Here is a 14436-nt window from a genome sequence, read left to right on the forward strand (position 1 = left end):
TGAGATGCAGTGAGGATGGGAAATATACATGTCATTGACCAAAATGGAAAAGAGTCCCTAAAACAAAGAGGTGTTGGAGAAAGAACTGTTTACCAAACATTTTCTGAAACACTCAGTTTATCATTCCTGTTCATCACTGTGCTGAATAGTTACATGTTAACATGACCCAAGCTAAAGTCCCAGAGAGGAGGGAGCCTCAATTGTGAAAATGCCTCCATAGGTGTAGGGAGTTGGCTCCACCCCCCACCTGAGAGGGTGCCCCAGTGACCCAGACTAACCAACTCAGCTACTACCCAGGCCCACAGCCAGGCCCTGGGTTGGCCCACCCTAACATCTACCCCATCTAGGACCTGTTCCTGTGGAAAGTTACCTGCTGGCCTTGGGATATTGGAGATGAGTTTCAGTGAGGATCCAGTAATGATAGTGTACCAGAAACCAGAGGCCCTGAAACAGACCAGTGTCTCATTGCAATGAACATTTGCCAGTAAAGTTGATTGGTCGAAAGCGTACTGTGTGACCATCAGGACAATGAAGAGGTGTTGGAGAGGAAGGAAAGATGGAAGAGTGAAGGTTTTTATTTTGTCTTTGTTTGATTTTTTTAAACTTTCATCTGATTTTTTAAAAACTATTTGGGAGGGATATACTGCAGGATTAAGAGGATATTCGGGAACTGAGAGGTTAGCAGAGTTAGGGTGCATGATGTGAAATTTCCAAAGAATCAATAAAGAAATTGTGCTAAATTTAAAAATATTATAAGAAAGGAACGAAGAAAGAAAATGCCTCCATAAGATCAGGCTGCAGGCAAGTATGTAGGACATTTTCTTTATTGGTGATTGATGGGGGAAGGTCCAGCCCTTTGTGGGTGGTGCCATGCCTGGGCTGGTGCTCCTGGGTTGTATAAGAAGGCTGAATGAAGCCAGGTGGTGGTGGCGCATACCTTTAATCCCAGCACTCAGGAGGCAGAGGCAGAAGGATCTCTGTGAATTTGAGGCTAGCCTGGTCTACAAAGCTACACGGAGAAGAAATCATGTCTCAAAAAAACAAAACAAAACAGAAACAAAAAGAAAAGAAAGGTTAGCAAGCCATATGGAACAAGCCAGTAAACAGCATGTCTCCACGGCCTCTGCATCAGCACTTGCCTCTAGGTTCCTGATCTCACTGCTTTTGATGATGAACTGTTATATGGAATTGTGAGGGGAATAAACTCTTTCCTCCCCAAGCTGCTTTTGCCATGGTGTTTCATCACAGAAATAGAAACATTAATTAAGACAATCACTGACATTAAATAGAACTGTGTCTGACTTATTCAAGCTGGCCTCAAACTCTAATAACTCCCTGCCTTTGCCTCCCAAGTGCTGGGATTAATGGCCTGTGCCACCACACCCAGCTATTCCTGACACATTCTTGGTCACTTAATAAATATTTTTATTTAATAAATTTAGTCTTCAGAATGACTTTTGGGGAGCATGGATAAACTTCAAGGCTGTCTGATAGCTGAATATTAGAAATGTATTTTCGTGAGTTTATGGATTATTCTCATTCACCACTTCCCACTTTAAGTTTTGCAATTTACCAGAATTCAGAAGCTTATTTTTACCATTTTATTCCTATATCATCCATGAAAGGAGAAAAACACTTGCTATAGGTACAAAAAGGATTGGAGTTACAAAAAGTTCCCAAGAAATAAAGTACTTTCATTATATTTTGATTTTCTTGTTGTCCTACCTTCTAGACTACAAAGCCACTAAAGGCATGAAATGTATAGCTCCAGTTGAAATAAAAAAATGTTTATTGAATGATTTCACAGGTTAGTTCATATCCCTGAAATCTTGACAGGATATCTATTATAACATATGTATTAAAACCTTTTTTTTTTTTTTTTTTTTTTTTTTTTTTTAGACAGGTTCTTACTATGTAGTCGTGGCTGGCCTGGAGTTTGATATGTAGACTAGGTTGGCCTTGAATACACAGAGAGGTGCCTGCCTCCACATCCCTAGTGATAGTCATGTGCCACCATGGCCAGCAATTAAAATTTTTTTTTTTTTTTTTTTTTGGTTTTTCGAGACAGGGTTTCTCTGTGGCTTTGGAGGCTGTCCTGGAACTAGCTCTTGTAGACCAGGCTGGTCTCAACTCACATAGATCTCCTGCCTCTGCCTCCCGAGTGCTGGGATTAAAGGCATGCGCCACCACCACCCGGCTCAATTAAAACATTTAAAAACCTGTTTCTCCTAGTCCTGCAAGATAGGGAGGGAGTACCCAGTGCCTGAAGATTGTTTATCAGCACCCCAAAACTTGTTAGAGAAACACTGTTTGGGTCAGTTTTGTTGAAAAGGCTCTGTTTCAGTGACCTATGGGTCATATTGCTTGGGAGATAATAGTTATGCAGTTATGAAAGTAGCTAGGCCAAAAGAAGCTAAGTGCACATTGTGTAGAACTTCAGCTTGTACAGACAAAGACAAAATATAAGCTGAATACAATACATTGGTATTGACAAAGCCGGCCAGTGCAGTCAGCTATCCTTATCCTTGGCTTCCACATTTGTGGACTCAACCAACCAAAGAAGGAATCTAGAAATATTTCAAAATATTTGGAAATAAAATTATATTTATACTGAAAATTTTATTAAACTCTAAAAAAATATACTTTTTTGCATTTTGTTAGGTATTGCATGAATTTAATGCATACTTGAGGATTATGTTATATACAAACATATACCATTTTATAAACGGGTCTTGAACATCTGCTGGTTTTATTATAGGTATGGAGAGTCCTGGAACCAACCTAGAGACAACTCCAGTTAAAAGGTGTGATGGTCAGACACAGGAAAAAAAACAAAAAATAAAACAAGCTTGCCAGGGACTTGGGGTTAATGAATTTGTTCATTGCCTTGATTGTAGTGATAATTTCTTGTAGAATTTTATCAAATTGTACACTTAACTGTGTCAATTATTCATCACCAAATCTGTTTTTGCTGTTGTTTTATTGAGACAGGGTCTCACCATGTATCCTGGGCTGGCCTGGAACTTGCTATATACAGACACCAGGCTAGCCTTCAACTCAGCGATTCGCCTGCCTCTGCCTCCCGAGCGCTGGGGTTAAAAGCGTTCATCATCACGCCCTGCTTTTTAATTTAATTTTTTTAAAAGAGAGAAGATAGAGGCAGGAGCCTCTAAATCTGTAAGAGCAGAAAGAAGACGTGTCAAAAGCAGGTTTGGTTTTGTGTTTTTAAGATGGTGTCATTCTAACTCGGGCTAGCCTCCAATTTACTGCAATCCTCATGCTTTAACCATTTGAGTGTTGGGATTACAGGCATGTGCTATTACTCCTAGCCTAATAACACTGTTGCAGGATGGCAAGAGCCTGTAATCCCAGCATTGTGGAGTTAAATGCAGAATTCAGAGTTCAAGGTCAGGAACCCGGACTACAAGAGATTCAAAAACCACTAATTGCCTGGAATCCCAGTTCCGGGGATGCAGCGCTATCTTCTGAGAACACTGCGCGCACACACACACACACACGGTACGCGAGACATGCATTCAGGCAAGACACACATGCACATGAAATAATAAAATATGCCTCTAATAATTGCACCCTTGATGGGAAAGGAGAACGGGCGGAAAGCGATCACTAGTAACCAACGTCGAGCGATGCGACAGCAAAACAGACAGGCGTGCGCTGCTGAGGGAGCTACTCTTGGCGAACCCTGGGGTCTTGTCATGGAAGCGGAACAAGTTCTCACTGCCTGAGGTAGGGGAAGCCGAAGCCGGCAGCATCCGGGAAAGCCGCAGCTCCGTCCTTCCGGGCCGGCGGCTGGGCGGGGCTTCGGGGGAGGGCCGCAGTAAGTGCGCCCTTCACGTGACGCGCCCTCCGCGCTACGCACTCGACGCGCCCGTCACGTGGCTGCCTCGGCCCGTCTCCGGCGGAGGCGGGCGCGGGCGCGTCCCTGTGGCCAGTCACCCGGCGGAGCTGGTCGCACAATTATGAAAGACTCGACTTCTGCTGCTAGCGCCGGAGCTGAGTTAGTTCTGAGAAGGTTTCCCGGGGCTGTCCTTGTTCGGTGGCCCGTGCCACCGCCTCCGGAGACGCTTTCCGATAGATGGCTGCAGGCCGCGGAGGAGGAGGAGGAGCCGCTGCCCTTCCGGAGTCCGCCCCGTGAGGAGAATGGTACGGAGCCGGCCGGGCCTGGCGCGGGCGGGCCTCGCGGGAGCCTGCGCGGCGCTCCGGGGAGCTCTGCGGCCCTCCGGGGCGCCGTCGCTAGCACAGGAGCCGCCGAGTTGACACGGAAAAGGAGGGAGGGCTGGCGAGTTAACGGAAAGGGGGAGGGCGCGGGTTCCGAGCTGTGACTTGTTGGCTGTGCCAGGAACGCTCTACAGGTACATTTTCCTTTCTTTTTTTCTTCTCTTTTCTTTTCTTATTTTTTTTTTTAAAGCTGAACTGGAGTGGTTTTGATGGTGCAGAAGGTGATGTGGCTCGGGGTTTTCCTTAGCAAGAGTGAAGGGACGGGGAAGGGACAGTTCCTGGGAGGCTGAGACCGTGCGATGCCAGGTCTGCGTCGAACTACCTCATCTGTTGTCCCAGACAGTTTGAAGCGAAGGTGCAGACTGGAGGGAGTCGGTGCGTCGCAGCGCTGGGTAGAGTTTTTGTTGTTGCTAAGGCCAGGAACCGGATTTGGAGATTTCTTACAAAGAAAGCCATTTAGATCAAGGACCTGAGCAGGGAAGACATTCCTGGTCAGTAGTTTAACTTGATAGGCTTTATGCAAACTGGTCTCCCCTTTGGCGAAGTCTGACAGGTTTCGTTTTCTTCCTTTTCTTTATTTTTGAGACAAGGTATCACTGTGTTGCCCTGGCTGTCCTGGAACTCATATATAGACTAGATTGGCCTTAAAAACTCAGAGATCCACTTACCTCAGCCTCTGGAGTGCTGGGATTAAAGGCGTGCGCCACCATGCCGGGCTAGGTTCAGAAGTACCTTACCAAACTTGAATCAAGGTTTTACTTTGAAGTACTGAGTTAAACTTTGAGTAAATAATGCATTTTCCACCTTCATTTGTAATGTGTCAGCGGAGAAGACTTTCTCTCTCTCTCTCTCTCTCTCTCTCTCTCTCTCTCTCTCCCTCCCTCCCTCCCTCTCTCTTCCTCTCCTTCCTTCCTTCCTTCCTTCCTTCCTTCCTTCCTTCCTTCCTTCCTTCCTTCCTTCCTTCCTTCCTTTCTTTCTTTCTTTTTTTTGAGACAGGGTCTCCTGTAGCCCACAGGGTGACCTCAAACCGTGAAGCTGCCAGTGAGTTCTTTATCTACCTGCCTTGATCTCCTGAGCGCTGGGATTACAGTTGTCTGTCACCATCCCTGGTTTTTCCTATTTCTTGAAAGGAAAGTTCAAATCCCTCTACCTCCACTAAATCACTTCGTTTTAAGTACTTAAGTGGCTTTGATTTAAAGGACTACTGGAGGGCGAGTTGAATCGAAGTGCCTTGCAAACCGTTAAATACTGACTATTCAGTGCTATATCTAGTTTTTCATTTTAGATGGCAAACAGCATAAATTTCAGCATACTAACTCAGCATTAAAGAATGTTTTCAGTAACACATGAAATCGCCCCTCCAAATTACTTTGTAAGTAATTCACCATATATGGTATATGGCGCATAGTATGAACTTAATATTGTTTGGACATGGATAAACTTGTTGAGAGAACAATCTCATTTAAAATTTTAAGTTAAAAGTAATTTGTTTTGTTTTTGTTTTTCGGGACAGGGTTTTTCTGTGTAACCCCTTGCCATCCTGGAACTGGCTCTGGCTTGTTCAAGTCTGGCCTTGACAGCTTCTGCCTCTGGAGTCCTTAGGTTAAAGGTGTGGCCACCCTGACTAAATTGAGTCTTAATTTTCTTTCTTTTTTCCTTCCTTCCTTCCTTCCTTCCTTCCTTCCTTCCTTCCTTCCTTTCTTCCTTTATTAACTTTCTTTTTCATGATTTCTACTGAATTGAATGGTTAACATTGCAATATGCAATTGAATTATAGTGAAACCTTCAGATAACTTAAAATATGGATTTTTGTTTTTGTTTTTTGAAGACAGGGTTTCTCTGTGTAGCCCTGAGTGTCAGTAGACAGGCTAGCCTTCAACTCAGCCTCCTAGATGCTGGGATTAGAGGCTTGCACCACCTGGCCAATAGGTGGGTTCTTTGTTCAATAATTCAATTTAGTTTCCTCACCATCTAGGTTAATCTTCCAAAAATTTACTCATGTATAATGGGTCTATGCTGTGTAATTTTTATTGTGATTGTTATTTAAAACACTTCTGGTAAGTAGTTTCTACTTTGACACTGTAACAATAAAAATGTTTCAAAACCCTGACTAAATAACAACATAAAAGTTACAAGATACCCCCCACCCCCCAAAAAATTTTCATCTGTCTGGAGTGGTGGTCCATGTCTTTAATCCCAGTGCTCCTGGAGACAGAGGCAGGTAGATATCTATTTGTTGCAGGTAGCCCAAGCTACATAGTGAGACCCTGTCTCAAAAATAAAAACAACTTCTCCCCACACACAGAAACCCCTACAACAAAACTATCTGTTACAGCTACAGGAAGTTTTTCTCTTACTCATTTGATAGTCAGTTGCTTATTTAGTTATGTATTCTAAGTACTGTGATATACTGGAGTGACAAAGATAGGCTAGACAAGTCTACTTTCTTTTTTTTTTTTAAAGATTTACTTTATTATTTTAAATTAGGTGTAGGTGTGTGTGTGTGTGTGTGTGTGTGTTTTCATGTGGGTTTGTGCACATGAGTGCTAGTGCCCACAGAGGCCAGAGGTGTTGGATTTCCTGGAGTTGGCATTGTAGACCATAGTGAGCCACCTGATTTGGGTGCTGGGAACCCAACTTGGATCCTCTCTGGGAGAGCAGCAAGTGCTTATAACTGCTGAATCACTTCTCCAGTTTCTTTTATTTTGTTTATTTGCATTGATGAGACTAGATCCCAGAGTCTCAAGTGAACTAGACCATTGCTGCAACATGGAGATGCATCCCTTGCCCCATAGATAAATCTGCTTTTGAACAGCTTACATTGTACTAGTTTATTAAATAATCTACTTGTCTAATTGTAGATATATTACTTCATGAAACAAACATTTATTGTCTCTTATGGTTTCTTGCACAGTGATAATAACCTTGAAGGGCAATATAAATATACACAACATAAAAGAGTTTAATACAATTGCCTGGATTACTATGACATATGTAGATAGGACAGCCAGGAGAGAAAGGATTATTTTGATTTGGCTTGAAAATGATAGAGGCAAAGAATAGGAATAGAGGTGGTGGGCTGGAGAAATAGCTCAGAGGTTAAGAACACTGCTTGTTCGCCGGGCGTTGGTGGCGCATCCCAGCACTCCGGAGGCAGAGGCAGGTGGATCTCTGTGAGTTTGAGACCAGCCTGGTCTACAAGAGCTAGTTCCAGGACAGCCTCCAAAGAGATGGCTCAGTGGCTAAGAGCTACTGGAGATGGGTATTAGTTCCCATGCCCAGTGGCTTATAACCACTGGTAGTTAGTCATTTCTAGAAAGCACCAAGGAATGCAATATGGTCGGTCTTCTGGTCTCTTGGGCACCTGTACATACATGGCACATTCTTTCTCTTGCTCTCTTACACACACACACACACACACACACACACACACACACACACACTCACTCACTAAATAAATAAATCTTTAAAAATAATAAGAGTTAACCTGGAATAGATGCATTTCTGAATTGGTAATTTTAGTGCAAGGGAACTAACCTCTAGAAGGGAAGAGCATCCTTTTCTAATACTATTGTACAAAACTAGACATGGTTTGTAATGAGTAGAGTATGACAAGATAGGCAGTCCTGGTAGGAAAGCATATTTCTGAAGGTAACAGGTCATGTAGTGGAGTTTGAGTTCTTCTGGAGATGTTGGGAGTCTACAGAAGGCGACACTATGAATGGTGAATTAGTGTGTTAAATTGAGAGCAACTCATAAGAGTCTGTTATAAGGCATAGAAATGGCTTCTTGGGTAAAGGTAGAAAGAAAAGATTAAAATATTTAAAAATTAAAGAATTAGGTCACTTGAGTGCAGTAGTATTTCTAAGTGTTGTTTGTGACCAGCTGTGAAGTGAAACCATGTTGCATTTGGTCATTGCCTAAAATGTGCAGGTATGGTGGTTGAAAGCAGTACTTAAGCTAATAATTCTTATAACTGGATATATAGTTCACTGGTAGATAGTATACATACCTAGTATGTGTGATGCCTTGGTTCAATTTCTAGTATTGGGGATGGGTAAATAAAAGTTTTGAAGTGATTTATTGTACCAAAGTAAACATTTGCAAAACTGAAGTTGGAACGTTCTAGATAGAGATATTTTGACCCAATACCCTTATATTTTTGTTCAATATTTGAACACTGGATTACATACTTCCATACTTTTAAAAAAAGGTTGACCAGTAGATTTGTTATTAGCCTTAGTTGTAAAATTTCCTTTAACTCACTCACATAATACTTTTAGTTGTAGCCTTTAATGATTTTTGCCATTGATAATTATTTAGTCTTGATTCTTTTTCTTTCTCTTTGGGGAGCTTTCAACCCTGAGTATGTTGCATGTGTGTTTTGTGTGTGTTTGTTTCTTTCTCTTTTAAAAGTATGTTTTAAATTTGGTATCTGTAAGTAAACTAGATTACTTGAGATTAGCTTAGGATAAAAGCATCATGAGCATTTGAACTCCCTCCCTATTTACAGTGAATCTGTACTGTAGAAACTTAGATAGGTGTCACTTGTTTTTAATTTTTTGGGTTTGTGTGTCTGTCTGTCTGTATGTATATGTACACATGCGTAGGTGCTTGCAAAGACCAGAGTTGTTAGATCTCCCTGAAGCTGGAGTTATAGTGTGTGCTCTTTACTGCTGAGCCATCCCTCCAGCCCCAGGTGTCACTTTTTTTTTTTTTTTTTTAAATAATGGGGTCTCACTGACACTGTTTGGCCTGGATCTTGCTGTGTAGACTGGCATTGAACTCAGAGGTCTGCCTGCTTCTACCTCCAGATTGCTAGTATTAAAAGGGTACATCACTACACTTGGCTCAGTGTGTCATCTTTAAATGGTATTTTGTAGCTATTAGACTAGTTTGGATGGTTTGTGTATATGATTGAATTGTAGAATTGAACCTTTCAGTTTATTTTAAAAAGTTACTGATTCTAATTTGAAGTGCATTAGTACTTTTAGAGACTTATTGATTCTTTGGTTCAGTTTGCTTTATATTTAGAAAATGGTTGGTTAGTATGCTTGTTCCCTGAAGATTTAGAATTTTTAGACCCTATTAAGTCTTTATGTGTGAAGGTGAGCAGTTCTTCAGCATTGGTAGACTTGGCTGTTACACTGAGTATCTTTATCAGATTAAAATCATTTTTCTCTCTTTCTTTTTAAGAATGGGTCTGGCTTTTTGCCCAGGCTGATTTCCACCTCCTGGGCCTAAGGGATAGGGCATCTCTGGCTCCTGAATAACTGTAACTATAGTTGTATGCTGCTCCACCTAGTTTAATGTCATAGACTGCTATGGTTATTAACTTCTAAAAGTAGATGGTCATTTTTATCTATTTGACGTCAGGAGCTACACTAGGATTAAAGTCTGTGAAGCCCCACCCCCTTTTTTTTGTCTCGCCTACCATTATTTAAATACTCTAATAACCTAATACCTCAATTATCTAAATTCCAGAGTTTTGGAAGCCTTAACCTTTTCCTTTACTCATGGAAAGAAAAAAGATTCCTAAGCCAAACCATATCAAGAATTTTAGCAACCTTGACAAAGTTTATTTATTGCAAAAGTATGCACAAAGTGAAATTTAACAGGTATGGTTACCCACTTTCTTTTGACAATTTGGTAGTGTGCCAAAAGTGATAGAAGAAAAGGTAGCCAAGAAGCTGTTACTATGAGGAGGAGACTGGAGAAGCACTTTTTTATATAAGAAAGAGAGCTTCACCTTACCTTTTAAGGTATGAATCAAATCTTTGTAATCTTTAAGAATATGATTTACAATAACAAACACAAGATATAGTAGGCTTGAAACAAATTTGATATGATTGGCTAGTAGATTAGCTAGTAGCATTTAGATGTGTCTGTTGTTCTGAATGTTTTACGTATGCCAGTTACATATTAATCACTCAAGAAAACTATAAGTAAGCACTTATTTCTCTATTAATTACATAAGAAGGGAAGCACAATTACTTGTTAAAGTTTCACAAGTTACTGAGTGGTGGAATAGGTATTGATTTGCCTGGGAGTGGAGCTTGGTATTTAAAGAAATGTATATTTGTGAGTTTTCAGATGAAAGGAGTTAAAGTTAACTTTAGTTTTTTTTGTTGTTATTGTTTTGTTTTTTCTTTCAGAGACAGGGTTTCTTTGTGTAACAGTCCTGGCCGTCCTGGAACTTGCTCTGCAGAACAGGCTAGTCTCGAATTCACAGAGATCAGCCTGCCTCTGCCTCCCCAAGTGCTGAAACTAAAGGTGTACGCCACCACTGCCCAGCTTGGTTTTGTTTTGTTAAAGTAAGATTGGAAGCTGGAAAGATTTCTTAGTAGTTGAAGAGCACTTGCTGCTCTTCCAGAGAATTAAAGTTTGGTTGCTAGCACCTACATTGGGCAGCTGACAACTAGCTGTAACTCCAGCTCCAGGGCATCGGATACCCTCTTTTGACATATGAGAGTATTGGCAAGCACATGGAACATGTACATAATAAGTATAAAAATAAATATTTGTTCTTAAAAAGGAAAATCAGTGCTACAATCCCCCCCCCCCGCCCCCACCGCGTGCACGCTGCCCACCTGGTTTCTCTGTGTAGCCCTGGGTGTTCTGGAACTTGTTCTGCCTCTGGAGTGCTGATAGGATTAAAGGGTTTCGCCACAACCACCGGCAGTTGTACTTTTTTATTATACCATATTTTTTTCCAGTGACATGAAACCCAGTAGAATTTACTTTATTGCTAAGCTCCTTACATGTAGACAGGTTGCATGTAACTCAGTTTTATTCATTTTACTCTGACAAAATACAGACTTCAACTATGTGAGAAGATTCTTAGTAGTTGGAAAAGTTGTTTACTAAACCAAATAGATTCTTTGAGAGTAAATCCTGTATTAAGGACTGAGAAACATGTATGTATCAATAAAGAACTGTGAAAATACTAAGGGATAGACCACATGTTAACACCATTTGCCTATGGTATAAAAACCAGGCTTTCTAGTAGATAATGCCTCAGTACTTCTTTAGGTATCCCCCTTTCAGATTAATTTTTGTTATATATCCAAACATTATCATTGGTTATTGGTGGGTGGGTACATTTATTTGATGTATCTGCTGTCTTGTTAGGAAAAAAGTCCCTTTATTAAGAGAATGTACCGCTCGCTAAGCGTCTGCTTTGAGTGAGACATGTTTCCATAGACTCAGGCACACTTGGCTCTACTGTTTGGGGAAGTGTAGGCGGTACAGTTTTGCTAAAGAAAGTGTATCATTGGGGGTGGGCTTTGAGATGAAAAAGTCTAGCCTACTTCCCGTCCTTTCTCTGCTTCATATTTATGGTATAGGGTGTAGCTCCAGCCTCCTGTTCCTGCTGCTTTCCCACCATGATGGACTCTTATCCCTCTGGAACTGTAAGCCCCAATAAATTCCACTGTTCATGGTATTTTATCACAGCAGCAGGAAAGTAACTAATGCATGTGCTATGCACTTTCAACTAGTAAGCTGTCTCTAGCCCAGCGGTTCTCAACCTATGAGTTTTAACCTCTTTGGCAAACCTCTTCCTCCAAAAATATTTATATTACAATTCATAACAATATGAAAATTACAAAACCACAGGTATGAAGTAGAAATGAAAATAATTTTATGGTTGGGGGGTCACCACAATATGAAGAACTGTATTAAAGGGTTGCAGCATTAGGAAAGTTGAGAACAACTGCTCTAGCTTCTTTGTGGTTTTTAATATTCTCTGTGTGTGTGTGTGTGTGTGTGTGTGTGTGTGTGTGTGTGTGTGTGTGTGTGTGTGTGTGTGTGAGTGTGTGAGTGTGTGATACCCCTCTCACCTTTCCAGCCATATTATGATTCAGGGCCTGCTTGGATTTATTTTGAGCAACACTGTTGGAATGTATCTGGCTCAGAACTGTGACATTTTAAACCTGGCTAAATTGCTTGAAAGGCAAGAAGAAACTCCTTAGTTCCTGATGCCCACCCTGGTGCTGTATTCTGTACTCACTGATTCCAGCTCTTGTGGGGCTTGCTTCATTTATGGACTCATCCCAAAGCTTTTGTGTTCCTCCTTCAGTTCCAGACCCTGTGTGTTGCCTCAGCCATCTTGGGGCCAAAAGAGTCACCGTTTATGTTTTCAGCAAGCTCACCTCTTCCCATATTCTTCTTCCAGCTACTTGGGAGAATCTAAGACTGAAATTATGATGTCAGATTAGCAGACAGAACCTTTAATTAATAGTTGCCCACCCATCCTTTGGGATTTTTACTACCTATTGTCAAGAAAATTACTGAGTTTCTATAGCTGATCAGCTATAAGCAAAGTTGCTGATTTCACTGTCTAGCTACCGCTTTGTTTTAAGGTAACTAAAATTAATATATCAAAAGGTTACATATATATGAATGTATGTATTGTAATTAGGGTTTTTATTGACTGAAAGCACATGAAATCTAAAAAGTCAAAAACAAGCAGAGTACAGCGTACAGTGGTTACCAGGAGTAGGGTGGTAGAGTCAGGATACAGACTGGAAGCCCTTTCCCACCTGCTATTCATGCAACATATGGAAGAAAAGTGCCTGTGGGGGTAGGTGGGAGAGGTAGGTGCTAAATAAAGGATCATATGCTCTGTGCAGCCCAGCACTTCTGGAGCTTTCCCCTCAGATCACTAGCCTGCTCCCATTCTCAGGAGTGCTTTTCCTTTCTGAAACTGTCTCTATTCCTATTTCTAATCATGTGTTCCAGGTCCAATTCTTTGCTGTGAGATAGAAGGACCTAAATATACTTAGGCAGGAACCTTTAACCCCAGATCCACACTTATAACATTGGGGAAGAATCAAGGAATAGTGTTTAAAGTGTTTCAATTTATAGTCACAAGAGGAATACAATCTGGAAACCTAATTGACATAATGAATGATGTTTTGTATACTTGAAATTTGCTTTGTAGACTTGAAATCTATTTGGATAATAGATGCATTAGTTTAATTATAATCACGTCACATCAAATTGCATAACTTGAAGATACAACTACTTTTCTTGTTTTGTTTTGAAACTGGGCCTGGCTTGCAACCCAGTTAGACTGAAACTATGTGCAACCCAGACTGACCTCAAACCAGCAATCATCCTGCTTCCACCTTCTAAGTTCTGGGACCACAGGTGATGCCACTGCACCTAGATAATGCATACAGTTCTTTTTGTTTGTTTGTTTTTTGAGATAGTGTTTCTCTGTGTAACAGTCCTGGTTGTTGTGGAAACATACAGGTTTGTTGTTGTTGGTTGTTTTGCTTGTTTGCTTTTGGTTTTTTGAGGCAGGGTTTCTCTGTATGGCTTTGGAGCCTGTCCTGGAACTAGCTCTTGTAGACCAGGCTGGTCTCGAACTCACAGAGATCCACCTGCCTCTGCCTCCCGAGTGCTGGGATTAAAGGCGTGCGCCACCAACGCCTGGCTCTAGCATACAGTTCTTTTTTTTTTTTTTTTTCCCCCATGGAAAACTCAATTTATTGACTAATGTTCTTAGTTCTGGCATCGTATTCTGTTATGTCTTCTGGTTTTTTTTTCCCCATTCATTTATTTAGCTCATAAATAAAGTCATGCACAATTATGATACATAATACAGTATGTTCACAATGGCATGGCTAAATTAAACCAATTAACATGTTATGTCACACATTCATCATTTTTGTTTTGAGAACACTTAAAGTATCTCACAACTTTTAAAATATAGCATATTGTTATAAACCATATTTATCATTGCATACAGTTCTTATTAGTCAGTTACACATTAGTAAATAATTTTCTTTTTCTTCCTCCAAGAGCCAAAAGGCAGGATTAGATCTATCTGCTCTATGGTTGATCTAAGGACTCTCATCTGTAACTCTAGCTGTGTCAAGGTGACAGAATGATCAGGACAACTGACCCCTCGTCAACTTGGCACATTACTACATTACTATTAAACCACAACTCTTTCTTTTTTATTCCCAAGATCTCATATAATATCACAGTATGAAACATTAATAACTAAGGTTTCATAACTATGGGTTCCTGTAAAATCTAAAACAAGTTAAATACTTATTCCAAGAGTGAAGAATGGGGCACATTCAGATCAAAGCAAAACCAAAGTCCATTGATGTAATGTTAAGTGTCAGACATCTGGGGCTCATGATCTTCTGGTTCTAAAGAGCATGAGTATCTCCACTTCTC

At 40.8% G+C, this 14436-nt stretch overlaps 1 protein-coding gene across 3 annotated transcripts in view; it reads left to right on the forward strand.

Annotated features, from left to right (window-relative positions):
• The first annotated feature begins 4030 nt into the window (after positions 1–4030).
• The window catches only part of Trpm7 (transient receptor potential cation channel subfamily M member 7), a 90032-nt gene continuing 79626 nt past the window's right edge, over positions 4031–14436 (forward strand). For all 3 annotated transcript variants that reach the window (XM_027421918.2, XM_027421919.2, XM_035446933.1), the window contains exon 1: positions 4031–4164. In XM_027421918.2, the coding sequence (XP_027277719.1) occupies positions 4162–4164 (3 nt within the window). In that variant the 5' untranslated portion in view covers positions 4031–4161. The remainder of the gene's footprint in view (positions 4165–14436) is intronic.

Source organism: Cricetulus griseus, chromosome 6 (genome assembly GCF_003668045.3).
Source record: "Cricetulus griseus strain 17A/GY chromosome 6, alternate assembly CriGri-PICRH-1.0, whole genome shotgun sequence".
Lineage (NCBI taxonomy): Eukaryota > Metazoa > Chordata > Mammalia > Rodentia > Cricetidae > Cricetulus > Cricetulus griseus.